The sequence below is a fragment of the Rhea americana genome, unplaced genomic scaffold (genome assembly GCF_003343005.1).
Source record: "Rhea americana isolate MKP2758 unplaced genomic scaffold, rheAme1 scaffold_129, whole genome shotgun sequence".
Taxonomy (NCBI): Eukaryota; Metazoa; Chordata; class Aves; order Rheiformes; family Rheidae; genus Rhea; species Rhea americana.
The window spans coordinates 1,442,851-1,462,345 of record NW_028185361.1 but is presented as its reverse complement, the minus strand read 5'-3'; the positions used below and the strand labels follow the sequence as shown (position 1 = coordinate 1,462,345).

The 19,495-nt window shown below is 33.8% G+C and overlaps 1 protein-coding gene across 3 annotated transcripts in view; it reads left to right on the top strand.

Moving 5' to 3' along the window:
* CNTLN (centlein) overlaps positions 1-19,495 on the top strand; it is a 201,953-nt gene that overhangs the window by 130,929 nt on the left and 51,529 nt on the right. For 2 of the 3 annotated variants that reach the window (XM_085326230.1, XM_085326229.1), the window contains exons 14-18: positions 3,454-3,545; positions 6,365-6,885; positions 9,013-9,187; positions 11,767-11,860; positions 12,402-12,625. In XM_085326230.1, coding sequence (XP_085182356.1) covers positions 3,454-3,545; positions 6,365-6,885; positions 9,013-9,187; positions 11,767-11,860; positions 12,402-12,625 — 1,106 coding nt within the window. The remainder of the gene's footprint in view (positions 1-3,453; positions 3,546-6,364; positions 6,886-9,012; positions 9,188-11,766; positions 11,861-12,401; positions 12,626-19,495) is intronic. The other variant, XM_085326231.1, reaches the window with a different exon arrangement.

The following is a 19,495-nucleotide window of genomic DNA, read 5'->3' as shown; positions in this document are numbered from 1 at the left end:
CAAGCATGATACAGTCTAAATAACATTTGTTCACTGTTTAAGTAAGTGTGTTTCCTTTTCTAAAAAGAAACCTGACAAGAACTTAGTGTATCAATGGTGTTGGTATTCACTTTCACCTGAAACAAGTAACCATTTTCAGCAGGCATTCTAACATCAGGGGATAATTTCTTGAAAAGGGGCTGAGCTTCTCTACATTAAAAATGATAGGCACTGTCCTGTTGCTTGATTAGGTATCAGTCATGCTTGTCAGGAGGAAGTACTGAATAGCTATTATTTATTTTTTTATTCAGCCAAATTGAAAGAGGTCAAGAGCCACAAATAATTGTCTGAGTTCTGCAGAATGTGTGGTCTTTCTATCTCACCCTCAAATTGAATCCAAAGTTAAAATAGAAAGTGCAACTGGATAGTTTTCTGCATCAAGAAGACCAGAGAAATTTGTTGGGATCCAATTGGTTGGAAAAGAAAATCACTGAAGACAGTTTCAAAGATACAAATGATGGTTACATCTTCTGAAAAACTGAAACTCAAGCTGACTGTAGCGATCTGTTGAGAAAATGGCTATTTGTGTGAGGGGGGCTGGACTGTGCAGACTATGTCAGGCCGAGTTCTTTGAGTGAATAGTTCTTAAAGAGTATTTCTTAACCTCCATCAGAACTCTTGTAGAAGTTGTGCAGCCTTCATTTCTTTTAGAAGAAAGCAGAGAGTGACTGTTTTGCTTTCAAGAAGTTTGTTTTTGGTATGTTGAGGCTTTGTTGCTCTTCTTCCTCATTGGCTAATAAAGTTTAAAAAATAATACAGGACATAAGAAAAGCAAACTTTGCTTTTTCCATTCCCAGCTTAAGTCTGGGTTAGCTCAGTTGTCTGAGATGTGTCTCAATTGCCTATGAAAATTATTTTTCAATATTCATTGAATATAAATCTAACTAATCATTAGTTACATCCTGTTGAAGATAAGAACATGTTGACAGACAAAAAAGCTGAAAATTGGATCCATCTAGTCCTGTACAGAAAAAGAGCAAGCTTCTTAGTACAGCAAGTTGTTTACTCCTCTGCTTCTTATGAAGAATTGTTCTTGGACTTCTTTAGTTATTAGAGAACTTTTAAATTGGCTGTATTTCCAGCTGCTGCATAAGAATGGCCTCCCGTTCTTCTGGTGGTCACAGTAGTTCTTCTGCTTCAGGCTTAGCTTGTCTTTGGAAACCTGGAGCTGTTAACTGGCTGATATACTTGCTCTTATTTTATTTATTTATTTATTTATTTATTTATTTATTTATTCTCTGCCTAAGAAGGCTTTCTGTAAATCCTAATAGTGAACTGTAGCATCACAGTTTAAATACCATTTTGGCAGCCATGTCAAACTACCTCATAATCAGATTTGGTGATTATTAATTAGAAATTAAGTGCTATGTTCTAAATCTGGCAGTTAATAATTTCTCAGTGGGACAGGGGTATAGTTACATAAGACCATCGTAATTTGCTGACTGAAGACTGTGGATTTAATGAYTTGTGGATCTATTCCTTGAGGGAGAACTTGGTATTTTTTATGTAGGTTTGTGATGGATAGAGCATATATCTTGCTGAGTAGACTGATATGATGAATCTTTCTACTGTCATAGGCAGACCCACAGCTATAGGCAGTGCTGTTTCATTGCGTCCCTGACCAATTCCTGTGAACAAGTACATAACAGTTGGGGGCAAGGGAGGGGGYTGAATAGGCCATTTAGTTTGTATTCATTAGGAAGGCTTACACATCAGTGACCTATGGCTTTTATTTAATTTATGTTACTTCTGATTTCTATGATAATATTGAAGATGTGCAGAGATTTTCCTTAGTACCTATTTTGCAGTAGTATTATTTATTCTGTTCTGTGGTTATAATATGCTTATTTATAGATGGTGTTGTGAATTGTATTTTAATATATCCACATAATAAATGTAACACCTTGTGTGCTTTGATCAGTTTCTTTGACTATGGGAAATCATTTTTCTTTTCAGTGGTGTACAGTAAATGCTGATATAAAAGCTACAACAGGCATTCAAATGAGTGAATATTTAGAAAAAGATGAAAAGCATGTTCATATTATCTTTGTGTGTTACCTAAAGAATGTTGTAAATGTATGCAGTACCACTGTGCTGGGGGACTGTACTCTCAAATAACATGGGAACTAACATATTAATATCAAGGTAAAGGTACATATTCCCCAGATGGATAGTTTTACCTTTTTCAGCTTTTATTATCTTTAGAATAGTGTTCCATTTATTTCATGAATACAGAAGTATTAATTGGCCATGACATGTTCCAAAGACAAAAGAAAGGTCTAATTCACTCTAACAAACTTGTTAGTCACTGTTTATATCAAGAGGGTTGTGAATCTACAGAGAGTAACGCTGTTTTCTTCTACACTTGCTTTGTTTATAAATCAAAAGTTTTTAAGTGACCTGCAGTGTCATCTCATAGTTTGAAATGATGCTTCCAAAACAGAGCTTCATCATGTAACACTGATGTTTATCCCTTAAGATTTTTTTTTTTTTTTTTTTTTGTTAATTTGGTGGGGCAGAATGGGGAAAAAAATGAACATTTGATGTTCCCACAGTGTTGTCTGTTTTTGTTCTTGAGCACATCATTTCAAATTTAATAAAAAGACATTCAGAGGTTTATAATTGCTCTTTTCTCTGAGTAGTGGGCAATTTGTGAATGCTAAGCTCTCTGTTCAAATCTGAATACAGTATTTTTTACTTTTGATTTACCTGATTTAGTATTACTGCTAAATCTTTTATCATCATCCTTTTCTATGAATAGACCAAAATTTAACTTGTCTTCTGTGTGAGATTTTTAGTGCCTAAAGTGCATAGTGGTGCTTAGTTGTGTTCACACTCATTAGTTGTATCAATTTCTAATTGTTATGAATTCACAACATTATAATGGAATGATTTGTGTGATTTGTCTGGTGAAGTACATGATCTTTCACTTAACAAAAAGGGGGTTTAAAGTTTTCATCCATCCTAATTCTGTTACTGTTTGCTTTGTTCACCAGTCACTCTGATCCTCCTAGCAGGGGACAAGACCTAGAGAACAAAACTGGTAGTGACTCTGTAGATAAAAAGGCAATGAATTCTGCTTTTAAGGCGTAGAGGGAATAGTCTATAAAAGAATAAAAATGGGAATGAAAGTACAGCGTCTTTAACCTGCAGATCTATTGTGCCTTTGAAGAGCTTGTACTCTGAAAAAAACATACTGTGATGCTACAAAGATTCATAATTATGTGACAGAAGACTTTGAAAAGAGGTCACTCTTTAGAAACTGACCAAAAGGCTTGACAAGAAAATAGACCACAGTCTAAATGATAGAGAAAGTAAGAATCCTTAAGATGTCTAAGTATTGTTTTATTGAAATACTAGCTGTCACAAAATATTATTTATTCTCTGACAGAGGGTTTTTTTTTCCTCTAATAGAGCTGCTTCTTAAAATTAGTGAAGATGATGGGGTCAAGAACAGTACTCCAAAGAAGAACACAAAAGAAATTTCGGATCAGACATTACAGAAGGTAAGATATCAACTCAGCAAGTTAATCTAAATTTTAACATGAGTCATATATACAAGTCGGTACTCATGAATCTAAGCCATGACTTTCCTTTCATAATTCAAAAATACAGATTTTCAAAATTGTGTCAATAATCAATTATAGTGTAGTAGCTGTGAAGGCATCATGAGACAAACATGGTTAATGTCAGAGTAAATTAATACTCTGTAGAGATAAAATGTCAAAAACTAACAAATTATCTAAAGTAAGARCAGCATATGGTTAGCATTTACCACTCTTAAGTTTGGAAATACTCATTTCTTTTGCTGAGTATTTAACTTTACACAATATCAGGAGTTAATCTCCATGGATATTTTGCTACAGAATAAAATTGATGCGTAATAGTAATAAATTTACTTAATAGTGATAAATTTACTTATTATGTTTAAATTTTACCACAGCGTTTTACTTTCAAACTTTTGAATGTATGTGGGTTTGTCATTTTTTTGCAAAATAATATGTATTTTGTGTGCTTTAGCCTAGCAAATATGATATTTAGTTAATCTTTACTGCTCGAGATTCTACATGTTTTACTTCCTATAGTAACAAGATATTCTTAACTAGTTGCTGTTTCTATAGATATTTGTATTGTACACAAGTAATTTAGTATTTTAACAGGTGTTCACTTAAGAGGGCTCACTTGCATTTTACCATATGTTTGTTTGCTACAAAGAAAAGACATCCTTTAAACAGTGTTACACTTTTTGTTCGTCATTTTGCTAAACAATGTTTGTGTTAATTACTTATAAATCTTTAAAAGCATGCTTAAATTGAATAAACTCAAATCTATAACTTTGAGTGTCACTTTAGGTGTGTTGATTTATTTTGTATTTATGAATTAACTTGTACGAAGTACAGTAATTTATGACAGATGATGTGATTGCATATACTTCTAACACTTGCCATATGGTCAGGCAATGAAGGCTGTCATCTCGTTATTACTGAATGACAAACATCATGTTAAAATAATAACAGACAAAACAGAAAATGCTCACATTCATTTATCTTAAGGTAGAGTGTGTAATTGAAATAATTTGAATGCTACCACCTGAAATGTCACACAGTTTACACTTGGTTATCATCAGTATTCCAGAACCATAATTTTGTTTGCCAGCTACTACATAATTTTTATCTCTGTGGATATACAGAGTTATGGTGGTACCATAGGGATAGGTGTAGAAGGTATTCATTATTTGTTTCCTTCTCACTGTCATAAATGACATGAAGTAGTAGCAAGTACAGAAGGTTGCTTTACGGAATTAAGATATAGGAACAGAATCTCAGTTTATGAAAGTTGCTAGGAAGAGTGGTACTAAGTCTTTGTCAGGGGGCAGGAAAATACAAACTATTATTTTAATCATAAATCTCAGTTTCACTGAACTATTTGGCAAAATCCCTTTTCTTTCTGATTTTACCCACTAAGTTTGTGTAGCCATAAGACAACCTCTCTTCATTGTGAGAGTGCTATGCGTTTCCTTCAAGGAAGATGGCAGTGGATAACCATGCATATTATAGGTCTGCTGTCAAACTCCACAAATGTATATGAGGAAGTTTCAGCAGCTCCTGCCCTAGTTGTTTTCTGTGTCAAGACCTCTCATTTATCTGAATCAAATCCTTAGTACTCACTTGGTAAATCATTCCATAAATTTTAAAACAATTTTTATTCAGTAGCAAAATATCCTTGCAAATAGATACAGCATTTCTTGAGAAATACCGTGTTTTCAGTGTCAGAGCTGGGCATTTTTGTATTGGTGTGAAGGGATAGGATTGACCTGTATTGTGCAAGATAAATTATTGAAGTTGGCCTAATAAATTCCCCTGTAGCTGCTTGAAAAATAGTTGTTCCTTTCCACACCTTTAAAAGTTCCAAGAGCCTGGCACTTCCTGCAGTAAAAGAGTGGGAATTGAGCTGGCACAGAGACAACCAAAAGTATTTCTTCAGAATGGCTAAATGATTGAGCACAAAACTCATGCTAGTGGTCTTGAAAGTTCTTAGAATAATCTCTTGGTATAATTGTTTTACAGCCTGCTAAAATTAAAATTACTTCTTGTTTCTCAAAACTGTGGGGTTTAGTTGTAACTTTGAGCACATGTCCTGGAAGAAGATTTGGAATCAGTTTATTGTTCATGGCCTTGAATATGTGTAAACTGCAAGGGACATCAGCAACAAAGCATATCCTGCCTAYGCAGGTAGAATATGCTTCTTCAGACTATATTAGGTTGAGTACTGCATATTGAATAGAGGTTCACCCTTTCTGTGAACAGAAAAAAGTTTCAGTCTTCATCAGTCTTCATATTCTTTAGTTGCTGAGCTTCTGGTGTCTCTCACTATTTTTTTTTTGGGGGGGAGATCATATCAAGATTTAATTTGTGTGTTTAAAACATGAAAGTATTTGTTGATTTAGATAGCTAGGGCAAAATTATCTGTATTTCAGAATARTTTTCCATCAGAAAATGTTTTTTTTATTTGAATTAGTATGTATAACCAAATCAGTAATGAACTTAAGATGCATTAGGAAGGTTCGTTAGAATAGTTAAACTTTTGTGTCACTTTGCCTGGAATTTTAACTTGTTTCGCCATCTGCCCTTTGTTGAACAGCTGTATAGTTAAAATATATTCATCTGCACTGTTAGAATTATGTTTAAATTAAGGACTTTAGATTGCTTTTATCCTTGTGCTTAATGTAGTATTATTTTTGTATAATAAATACATTTTAAAACATAGTTTTGATTTTCTTCTTTCTAATGGATAGGCTAAAATAGAATAACTTTATTTTTGTTAGGTACATCAACTAGAAAGAAGATTCAAAGGCATTGGAGGGGAATTAAAGAAACTGAAAGAACTAAATAAAGAGTTACTGAAGGACAAAAATGATTTGAAAGCATCTTTAACAGTGCAAAAAGAAAATGCAGATCTGAGAGAAAGAGAGCTGGAAAAGCTACATAAGAAAATTTGTGAAACAAAAAAAGACAAAGCAGAGCTTCAGTTAGTGATTGATGAGCAGGAAAGAGAAGTTGCCTTTTTGAAGAGGCAGGTGGCAGAAGCTAACAGGTTGAGAAATGAAAATGAAGATTTGCTGAGTCAAGCGCAGGAACTSAAGTGCTTGTTGGATGAGGCCAAAGCACTGGCAACCTGTGAGCAATGTAATTGCAAGATAGCAGACAGCAAGGCTAAATTAAAAACAGCCAAGAAAAAGAGCTCTTTGGGACATCATGGAGCTTTTCTCAAACAGTCCATCAAGGTTATGAGTAATGTATTTGAGAACTTCAGTAAGGACGGCTGGGAGGATATGAGTGAAAGCAGGTACGGCTCTCATTAACTTAGCTCTGTAGAGGGGACACTGTGCATATGTAAAGCACTAGCAAATGGAGATTGAATTTCAACTACTGTTGATTTGGTATTCAAAAAAAATACTGTCAAATCCTTTGAAATATCTTGGGAGGTCTTGTTCTGAGCTTATTGACTGAAATTTGCATGCAAAATTAGCCACAACTGCATGAGTATTTGAATAGGTGCCAGGAAACCCAAAAGAAAGCAATGCTTGATTTCTTCCAGTGATGCTATTTTCATGCAGTCATGAGGCTTGAAATTGACAGTTTGGCAGGTTGATTTAATTTGCTGGCCCTTTGCATATTCACCACTGACAGCTAAGGATTCCCAGGCAAGCCTACTAAGTCAGTTTAGTTATCTTGTGACATGCCGACCCGGGAGGAGAAACATTTTTTCCCCTTAATTTAGTTAGATAAATTTTGAATGACCCATTTCAGCTTGCTAGCAGATGTCTACAAGCTGTTTAACATCCTTTAAATTAAGAACCATCCACACTAATTATTTCATGTATGTTTTATGCACAGTCATTGTAGTAACTTTAATTGAATGATGGTTAAAAATTAGTTCTTTAAAGGTAAATGTTGCTGCATGAGTCACAAGGCCCTCAGAAAATAGTGCTGGCAAGATTCATTAAGTGTTTAGAATTTTTGCTTCAGCTTTTGTGCATTCATATGCTTGAGGAGGTATTAGTAAGCCACTAGCAGTAAGTCACAGCTTATATATTTCAATACTTTGTCCTAAGAGACATGAGAAGCAATTTCTCAAACCTAAATCTACCTTCAGAACAGAGAAGCTGACAAAGACTAAAGGAAACTGAATCTTCTTTGCAGGCTTCACATTGATTTTTTCTATYATATGGAGCAAGTCATTTAGTTTCACTGCTTCTCCCCATGCAAAATAGAGGGCTAAGAATATGTAGCTCATATGCAGAATATCTTGAGAGAGAAAACAGTTTTTAAGTRCCAAGTAATTTAGTGGTTGCTAAAAGTATTATCAACTTTGTTCACTATTCTAGTTTGTGTTGCTGATCTAATTTTGCAGATAGATATTTTTCTGTTTCTATTAGTGAGCTTTTTGTTTAATTTACTGTGTTTTGCTTTTTAAGAAGAAATCTAAACAAACAAGCTGTCATTTCAACCTGAGTTCAAAATGAAGTGAATAATAACTGTATACTTCAACTGTTGTGGCTAGCCATAGGCATTACTTTTGATAATTGTGCCATTATCAAGTTAGGAAATTCTTATAATAAAAGAGTGAAACATTTGTGACGATCTCATTCTCAGTAGTTAGGGAAATTAGTTAATTTAGTTTCTTATTCTCCTTATTCATATTCATTCCTCTCATTCTCTAGATAAAAGAAAATTCCTCRAAAGCATTCAGATGAGAGAAACATGCACGTAGTTAGAAATCTCCCTGTGCTACTGTAGGACCTTCAAAACATTACATTGCTTTTTGTTCTTCTGCAGTCAGTAAGACATACCAGTGTACCAGAACAGATTTTGGAAAGTATAAACATGTTCCTGTTTAGTTCTCCTCTCCAATTTGAAGCCATTTCTTGGGTTAAGTAGCCTTTATGTGTAAACTGCTGGTTTTATGATAGTGCAGCCTTGCTGAACAGTTGAAACAAAATGTTATTCAATGAAATACTGTGCCTTTGTTGAGTTGTTAACATGATTCAAAGTGAAGTAATGAGGAAACTTAGTATCTTTGTGAGCTATTCACAGACTTTAGAAATACTATCAAGTAGTTTCTCAAATATGTCATTCTTGTAGACTCTGATTCTTATAGACTGAAACAGAATCTTTGTCCTTTGAGAGGTAGGTAATATCTTAGAACTCCAAGCAGTGTATACTGTAACTGCATTCAAATTTGACAAGACAGATTGAGATTTCCTCTTTTATCATATTTGTAAATACCTGTTAAATAAGCCAAATGAATGATGCTCAGGTTTTATATTAGTTTCTCTCTTAAAATAGTTCTCTTTATTGTGCCACTTGTGGTAATTTCTGCTTGCTCATTTACTGACTCTTTGAAACTTCTAAGGACGATCACTGACTTTTAACTTCGTTTTGTTTTGTTTTCCCAAATGTGCTGTTTTAGTGACTCTGAAATACCAACTTCTGAATGTTTGGGAACAGTGATTATGGAAACAATAGAAAACATTGATCCACTGGCAGACAGAAGTAAACAAAGGGAAAAAAAACAAATGCAAGAAAATCAAATGCCTTGCAACATGGCTCATTTAAAAGGCAAAAGCCAGCAGTATAATAAAAAGGTACACTGTAACTTGTTTTGTTCTGTTGTGCAGAGGATTGAAGTTTAATAGTTACTGTGATGACTGCTATTACCTTTTTACTGAATTTGGTTCTCATTGTCATTTGAAAAGAAAGTCTTGTACTTCCAGATACTTACTGGATAGAGTTTAATTATCATTTAGAATTTCCTGAACRGTTTGGCTGCAAAAGTATTTGGAGGAAATACCAGGAGTACTAATGTAATAGAAAAATTTAAAGCTGCTGTAAACTAGTCCTGCTGTCCTGCAGTCTAAAGAATACCACAGCCACCCCATTAAACACTCAATCAGATAAAGCAAAAAGAACAGGGTGACCTAACTCATAACAAAAGAACAGCAACATCTCCTCCTCTCCTCCAGCAAAATCCTCCACTCATGAATTAAGTGTCAAAACCTTTCAGTTTGTTTGGTATGAGCTAAGAATTGTCCCCATCTTGGAATGGTGCTTTTGGCTCCATTTCTGTCCAACAGGTTCCATCTAGAGAAAAGTGTGCTGTTTGCTTCTTTTGGGCACTGACACCATTTAAATTCATCGTCCAGGAACTAAAACCCTTCACCCACTCCTAGTATCTCTAGCTAGGGCTGGCTGACTGTTTCACAGGTTTTAAAGGCTCTATACAATCTATAGCAAATGTTTTATTTTTGGACTTGTGAACAGTGTTTAGTACACATTCTTGATGTTTGCCCAAATAAATCTCTTTACAACTTGGAATTTAGAACCTTAGAAGATGTTGATATTTCTCAGTTTGAAAAACAGAATACTGAAAAATTGATTAACAGAGTTTGCAACTGGTTTTCAAAGAGTAGTAAATTATATACTATTATATAATAAAAAGCTTGAAAATAGGTTATATTTTCTTAGTCATCTGCCAGAATTTAAAAGTAAATACAACCTCTTTGGTCTTGTAAAATTTCAACTTTGACAGTTCTTTCTGTTCCCTGTGTTGAAGCTGGCCTTACTAGCTGAAATAGCACCAAATATTGGTGCTGTGGATAGCACCAATATTAACAAAAATCTCCAGTCCCTCCTGAGGGGGACACTCCAATTGGGGAACAGTATTCTCATATAAAGAGAGGCCAAAGTGCAATCTACTAAGTCCTGAGCAACATCTAGGGTTGGAGATGAGATCACTCATCTGCACAATGACTTCCTTCGTTTTGCACCATATGAAGTTAATATCAATATGGAGTATTAGCAGAGTTATTGGCACTGTCTTTCTTACCTCTTCTGTATTCTTTAGAGCCGTTTCCTAGAATGGACATCTTCTCTTAACTGCAGTCATTGATGAATTGCTTATCATCATCAGAGAATGCCATTCTCTGTAATATATTATCACCATCTCAACAAAAATGGCACAGATAACCAGCATCAGTCATCCAGATATACACCTTCAATTTTTGTAGGGTCTTCTGGCCCGACTGGTAGGGAACTAGTACTGGTTTCTAGGTTTGTGTTGATGATGGAGGAAAAGACATAATTGACTAAGAGCCTTCTCTAACAAAATAGACTTTCTGGAGCTTGAGCTCATTTATTTTTCCTTTGCTTTGATTTTTTGAAGAGCTCATAGTTACATTCATTTTTTTTCCTAGAATTTCCTTTTTCTCTGTTCATCAGATTGTGTGGTGATTTTACAAACCCAGAATTCATGGCTAAGGTATCTTAGAATGTSAGTAACTTGATCCAAAAATGTAGTTAACAGATAACTGATTACCATTAAAATTGATAGTCGCTATTTTAGTTACATTTCCAGAAATATGTAATATGTTATCAGCATAAAAATTAGAAACTGAAGGCTTTAAAAAWTAGTTGAATTGTTGAGAATTTCAGGACAGAAACATTTCAAAATGCGCTAGGATTTAAAAGCCAGGGAACTTTTGCTTTCATTTTGGAGTCAACCATGCTCAGGCTATTTTCATTTTACATATTGCAAGCAGTATAGTTCTTAAGCCTCTGCTTCTGTCAACAGAACACTAGACAGGTTCTAGGAACAGCAGATTTTTCAAACAAAAAYAGATAATTTAAAATGTATGCAACTGATTTTTGTTAAATCTAGTGCAAACACAGAGTTTACATTTGTATGTTCATATGTATATTCATGCATCTTCCAGGTAAGGCATAGTGTGTAAACTGATACTCCTCCTTAAGAAATAATCTCAATTCTGTTTTTTACTGAAATATCTTGAAAAATGGGATATTGTAGCCCTTCAAGGAGTACACATCATCTTTTTCCTAATAATAAATTCATACTTTATTTAAAAAGAAATGCAGGCATTAATTACTATTTGTCAGTTGCATTTCTTTGGGAAATGCTATTTCTCAAGGTTGTGATACACCTGTAGCTGTTTGCTTCTCATACATTTGATGGGAAAGGCAGAAATTTGTACTCTTCACGGACCTGTGTTGTAGAAATGCTTTTCAAACTATAATTCAATAGGATTTTGTGTATTTCTGGAAGTAAGTTTTGATGCTTCAATTCAAGATGGGAAACTTCAGAATTTTGTGTTTGATGTGTCATAGAAAAGTTAAGCTTCTAAGCTTCATGCTTTCATTTTTTATTTAGAACCATTCACAGAATAAGGACCTAGAAAAGTTGCATTCCAAAAGGAAGAAGATCTACTGTCTCGTAACAGCTCATCCRTCAGTTCTAAACAAAGGTAGGAATATTACGTATTTTAGGCAAGTTCTAGATACTAACAAGCATTCATGCCTAATTTTACAGCACCTGTGCCATCATTCTGCATAAACCCAGTTACTTGCTATTGCAAGATTTAACTGTCAAAATTTTAGAATTTTCASAGACACATTTTCAAAATGAAGCAATTCATTACTTTTTATTCTTGTTTGCCCTTTGTTGCAAACACAGCTACTAGACAAAATAATCTGGGTTTTGGCTTAGACCTTAAAAAATCTGTTCACAAAACACTGAAATCTTTATTTCTGGTAATGCACCAGCTGGAAACTTGAGCCTTATTACAGATCTGTGTTGATCTGTAGTGTTAGTACTTAGAAAAAGAACAACACCAAGCATTTATAGGTTAACTAAATTAATTTACTAGTTTGCTTACTGAGAAATATTAATATGGTATTCTACAGAAATATTTTAAAGGCTAGAACAGTATTCCGAAGGGCCAAAATAAAATTAAAAGTAATCTTGTTATGATCTAGCAGTTTAAAAATATGCCATTTTATGTTTAGTGAACAGAGAAAAAAGGAGAAATATCATAATCCAGAAACCAGGCTACTCTGCAACTCTGTTGCGGCAAAGAATTAAGTCATTGCAGCAGCAGATAACTGTTCTACAAAATGAAAAAAAGACAGCAGTATCTTCTTTGAAAGGATTTAAAGAAGCCAATGAAAAACTAACAGCTCAATTACATTTGGCTGATCAAAGACTTCAAACTTGTAAACAGACCATACAGGTAAGGCACTTTTCATTGTTGTGTCCTATGTTATTCAGGTTAATTTCTGCTTTAATTCTATGGAATTATGATAAGGTTGAGCTTTTTTGTTGTTCTTTTTGTCTTTTACCATGTTATGATCAAAATTACTAAATACTATGTATCAGCATTTTATAGATGAGATTTTGAACGAATTATTTTCTATAAATTATCCTTAAGGAAGCCTTGCTTTACTGTTGTATCATCCCAGTTTTTAATGCTTCTGAAAAAAAGGTGATTTTCACACTGACATTTTACCAGCATTCAAATGAAGGAGGGAAGCTTTACTTTCAGATTGTGGTTGGTCGAAACTCTGGTAGCTTTCCTGAGAACCTGCTCTGTCCACATGGGCTAGCACTTATTCCAGAGGAGCAGCCACTTTTGGAGAAACCAACCCCTTCCAARGGGGGAGTGCTCAAGGCAGCTGCAGTTTCCTTCCAAAGGTCTCTCAAACCTAAGTAGATATGACCACACAAAGGTCATATCAATTTAATCCCATCTTTCTCTGTCCAGATGGAAAGCTAGAAGACAAGATCCATGAAATGAGAGACCAACAAAGTATTAGCTTAACTGCTCCAAGAATGCCAGCTTCCTTCTTTACCTTAGTCTTMATTTCAATTTATTCTTCTCCTRTACTACTACTTCTTTCTGATTTTCACCCTTCTTGATGATACACRCACACACACATATATATTCTTTTTTGTCTCTSTGTGTGTTAATCTATATGCAGCTCCTCAGCTGGAATTCTTTTCTGTTCATACTGTAGTGATTGGCCTACCCTTTATGGAGCTGAATCAACAAACACTTCTGCTGTAAGTGTCTCCTGTTGGTCACACACACATCCTGCTTCCAGAATTATAGTGCTACAACAGATGGACTTGCTGGAAGGAGGCAGACATTAAAAAAGAAATCAAATCCCATCCTCCTCAAAGTTCTCTGCATTTCCCTCATTGCACAGAAGGCAGAAGCAGTATCAGGAGCAGTACTTTGTGCTTTCTTAGGACTGGGGAACTACTAATTTCTAGAGAAGGGAAAACCTCATTTCTGTTACTCATTTTGCATAACCATATAGACTTAATGAATTGTTCAAAATGAGTTTCCAAGGTCATTGGAACCAAAGGAGATTTCCCTATTTCATGAACAGTATCATAAGATAAAGTTTCATAGATAGTATAAATTTCACATACAGTTATATATGTAATTTAAGTAAAATATTTTGCTTTCTCAKACTTCTTCATGACTTGCTTTCCTAGAAGGCTAAAACTTAGGTGTCCATAGGAGAGCAATGTGAAAACTAAAATGAAAATGCCACTTACCATGAAACAGTATTTAAGAAAAATAGAAGACAAAAAGGCAATATTTATATCAAGAGAGTTACTGCTATAATATAAAAGACTGACTCAAAAGTAAAGTAGTAGGGTCTCTAAATTAAACCAGTTTTCACTATTTTTTTTCTGAAAAGTAAAAAATGATTGTTTAGTCACTGGTCTATTTAAAGGGTGGTGCATTCTAAGCAAAAATAAATAAATGGCGTTGCAGGTACTCAAGGAAAAATCTGTATTAGGCATGCACATTTTTTTCCTTCTCAGCAACCAATTCAAATTCCCTTTCTTACAACTAATTACTCTTCAGGTGCCATACTAGTGCTACCAAGTGGGAAATTTTAAGCAGAGGCTTGGGCTACTTGCCAAGTGAAAATTAAGGAGGTAAAGAACCTCCACAGTCACTGCAGGATACATGCACATTTTAGAGAGAGAACTGTGGCTCAGACAGATCAAATGACTGTAAAGCATAGTGGCTTTTTAATATCTTATAAGAATTGTTAACTAGAAGGGAAGTTTTAAGATCCTTCAAGGGAAGTGACATTTTAAAAAACATTTTTTCACTACTAAGTATATCATTATGTTCTCATTGTTTTCTCTCAATGTGTCTATTACTTTAGATTCTGGAATTTTCTTGCACAAGTAAGGAAGAAAATAAGGGGGAAAACATGGAAAAGTAGAAGATTGAGACAAATATCTAGATTCAGGGAGAGTGAAGCTCTTTAACAGTGTCAGCTTCACAAACACCTAAATATAAACTTACATGTGTAATCATAATGGTCCTGAGTACTCTTATATTAAGCGCTAATTCACAGTGCTAGGCTAAGTTACATGTAGTGTTCTAGAAACTGTGAACATTAACATCATGGGCTTGGACAACATCACTGTGTTGCCTTAATTTAGATACAGAAATAAATCCTTCAGTAGACAAAGGCAGATGTTTGCACAGTCAGCCCTTCGTTGTAATCCCCAAAGAATCTAATACTAGAAGATTGGGTCTGGATTTGAGATTTTAATGTTCCAGATGTTCATTCTGAACCAGACCTCACAGTTCATGCAACCTAAGGATTGGCTGGCATCTGCTGATTTTCAGATTAAAGGTACCTATATATTTTCGTGTATTTTTATTGAAAATTCAGCTATGTGTATATGTATTTGTCTGTCAAATATATGTATCTATATGGATATATTTGTGCCCAATGTAAGAATTAGGAATACTGGATTTTAAGTTTTTATTTTTTGGTCTTTATAAACTCATTATAGAAAAGTAGAGTTCTTCCTTTATTTTGTTCTGCAAATGCAATTCTGTGCGTATTTTTGCAAAATGACTGTAAAGTGACTGCACATGTGAGAACCAAAGCTGGCATTCTCCAAGGATTCCCGTCAACACTGAGTCAACGTCTGTTCCGAAGTACAGTAGTTACATTTTGCAGTCAGTATGTAGAAGTCACAGCTGGAGCTGATACTTAATGTAGAAGCAAAGGGATTTAGTATTCCGTAGTTTCTTAGAAGAGTGTCAGGAATTTATTGAAAAAATTCAGGAAAACTTTTTTCTAAGATTTGTTCCCTCCTGTACTAATTTCTATCACTAATTGGCTGCTTGTAAGAGCGTATTTATTTCATTTGGCTGAGTAATGATAATTATTTTGTGCAGTAGGTACTGTTCTTGTTGCAGAAGTTCAGACAAAGTATACTGAATAGAAAAGAAATACAAGGAATAAAAAAAGAAAATTATATTGCAGTTTAAGACAGTAGTGTTTATCGTATTAGTGCTATGACCACTTATAAATCCACTGCTCAAAAGTACCATAGGATCTTTTACCTACGGTACTTTACCCAGATCTTCAGTGTTTCTAATGCAATACTACACGAAGAGCTGCATTTCTTAACATCTCATTAAGAATCTGCAGAATGCTGTTTGCAAAATGCCTGTGTAAAGTCTGCTTCAGCAGGAAACCTGACTCTCAGAGAATGGGAATAAACTAACCTATGAACTGTGAATAGATCTTTCAGAGAGGATAAGGTGAAGGTTTAAATGAATTTTTTTCAGATGCATTCTTGCAAATTTGTAACCATTTTTTTGTTGAGTTTGGAAGTGGATCTTTTTTTAAGCTGCTGAGCGTTGTAGCTGTAGCTTGGCCTAAGGATTTTCTGTGATAGCGGTTACAGAAATTTAGAAATCTCTCCAAACTTTAATCTTTCAGTTTTCCATTTTCTTTATTTAGAGGAACTTTTCTTTTCCTGGGCTCTTACTCTGCCTTTTAAATAAAGTTTTAGAGCTATGTTGATTTGGTGGATTATCTCAAGCATGGGAAGGGTAAGCATAAAAAGCAAAAGAGAACATGACTACAGAAGGCTTCTTATTCTGTAATGTTTATCTCTGTTTGTAGCTTTCTCCACATAYTCTTTTGGCTAGTTTAACTGCCCCATCTTTCAGAAATCAGCTTAGAATTCGGAGCTGCATCTGCAAATTTAGCACCAGAGCTTAGCTCTTCTGGTACCTGATATGAATATCACAGTCAATTTAGCACTATTCAGTTGTAGTGAAACAGAGAATGATGATGAATTCAGATGCATTGTAAATTACTGAGTCTAACAGTATAATTTGCACCAAGATCTCGCTTTGCCTCTGGTTTCATAAAAAGATTTTTAAATAAATATACCTTACCATTAAATTATTTTAAAGATGTATTGTATTTTACATGACATTTTTTCATGTTTGTGATTGTCTTAGAGAAAATTTGAGAAATAAAAAGTATTTGAGAAACAATTTTGAAATTATAAACTACAAATTGCTTTTAATTCTGCTGCAGTAAGTAAAAGATGCTTTTGGAACTTATTCAGTTTTGTCTTAAGGAAATATGTGTACACTCTCTTGATATACATTTTTTTTGAATTGTTGGCCAGTTAGATCTTGTTTTGTCCCAAATGACTTTTACATATATCCTGGMTACATCTTGCTGTCTCTTAGTGCATGGAAATCTATGAACACTTTGGAACATTTGCAGCTTTTTAAAATTAAGTTCATATGGAAACTTAGGTCTTCAGTATCATCTTTTCTAAATTATGTAGCTATATATATTTTTTTCCTAGTAACATAAAAAGATGTTTTTCATGATGTCTATCAGATAGTAATAATCATAGATACAGAATAAGAGAATGATAAAATTTAATAAAATATTTTAGGTGAATTAAAGTTCTGAAGACCTAAAGTTAAGTATAAATAGTAACTTTTAATGAAAAATTATGTAAGGGAATACTGTTACTTAGGGATATATGCAGTAATTCTGATATCTATGTAAAAATAGTGTTGCTTTAATGGCCTAAAATTATAATACATGCAAAAAGAAATCAGTAAAAATTAAGTTTCTGTCCTTCTTGACTATGTTCCTTTTTCATTCTTCAGAGCACACTTAAGTCTGGAATGTCTTAGTTAGATCCATCATAAAAATCAAAATAAATAGTAAAAAAGCTAAATATATCCCATTTAACAGCTGAGTCAAATCTTAATGCAAAATCATTTTTACAACCATCCACCTTTGGCACACAGTGCAACCAGACAATCATRTAATTCTATCAAACCCTTTAGGAAAAAACTGCTTTCAAAAACAGAAGGAGAAATGTCCTTTCCTCCTTTCCTGCCCCTCCTCCACCTTTGTAAGTATACAGATTATCCTTTCCTGACTGGTTTGAATAAAAGTAGTCTTTTTTAATTGCAGGAACTATAATGTTTGGGAACAACAGTTAAACAAAATAAATATTTTTTGAAAAATATTTTAAAATAAAAATATTTTTTCTGTTCTACTTTAGAATTGAGAATATGAACCAAAAGGGATAAAACTGTGATAACATACTGATGATAAAGTACTGCTTGGCCTTTCCAGAGTTTGCAAGTACTGTATAGGCATTAGATATTTGACTAATAATTGAACTAAACTGTGTACAGTATGAGACTGAAGTCTTCTCAAAACTGGTTTGGATGTAAATGCCATGTTTTTCTTCTCATATTGCATGCATGCCTAGAGACCTCTTTGCAGATAGAGTGGATAACTGAAAGCTCAAACCACTCCCTCAGCTGATGTATTCTTGAGAGAAAGCCATCCTTCATGGACTAGCTACTATGTTCCAGACCTAAACAACAATATTAGCAATAGATAGGAAAAAATCATCTGTAATATATTTCAAACTATGATTTTATGGTATTTAAGTCAGACAGATTTGAAATCTGGAGCCTATCTGTAATTTTCAAAGACAYTGAATTGACAATATTGAGAAGGAAAGATTATGATACATTGTAAATTAGTGAGATTTGATTTTATTGGAGCTTTACTGAGCCTAGTAAATTGAAAATCAGACAAGAATCTCACTTATGAAGGATGGAAATGAGGAGAGACAATATTCTGTGAGATGAGAATTCACCTTTTTCAATTTCCAATCCAAAATTCTACCTAGAAAGAATCACTGATACCAAGTTAAATACTTTTGTTAAAACTTTCTATTATGAAATGTGGGAATTTCTGTGTAAATTTTCCTTTGATAAGCTACTGATTCAACATTAYGGCTAGCATAAAACATTTCTCAAATTTCAATATTTTACTCTGTTAAAGGGAGTTGATTTTGAACATAAAATGAAGAATTGCTAAATGGCAAGCATGAAAGTAGYTGCCCTTTTAAAATGTGTGTACTCAAAAAAATCATAGCTATTCTTATAGTTTACTGCACTGGAAATGTACCACATTCCAAGTCAGTTCCTGTAAGACGAATGTATTTGTCATGAAACTATGATTTCATTACAAAATAAAAATAARGCAAAATACCTTTTACATTTCTATTGATCTCTGGATAAAAATTATGATAGACATGTTGAACTATCGTTGAACAATAGTTGAAGTACATTCCAGGTAGGAAATGAATCTCATTTATAAATTAAAGAGAACAACTGGCAAGAACTAGAACTATGAGAACTGTATTATATTCATGTCAGAATGAACTTAGTCAGAGACTGGATAAATCTTAGATAAATATATTGTGAAAAAAATGTGGATAGCATATGGAGACTGTATAAATAATAGATCATATTGGTTATAAATACATTCTATTATCACAGCCTGTAGAAATCGTGTAAAGCCTAGCTGTACATTAGAAGAAAAAAAAAACTTGTCTGTCACAAGGATTGGTTCTTGTAAGGTTATAAATAGTGATATCATGTATATCTGTAAGTGTATCTGACAGTACAGCAGTAGAACATACTTTTATGTGCATTACAGTAAATACTGAAAGATTTGATCTATAATTTTAATTTATGGATTTCATGTGATATGTAGAATTTTCTTTTGTCCTCCGTTTGTGGCTAAGTTCTTGTGAGTGGTATTTGATGGAAAGATTTAACTGTTCTACCCCAATTACATGTTCCTGCTGTTTGCTGTACAGTGTACTTAACAACTGCCAAGTATTTCCATCCTTTCTCTAGGAAACTTTAAAGATAACATGTTAAGTCTAAGAAGACTCTTAGCATCAGTGTAAAAATTGT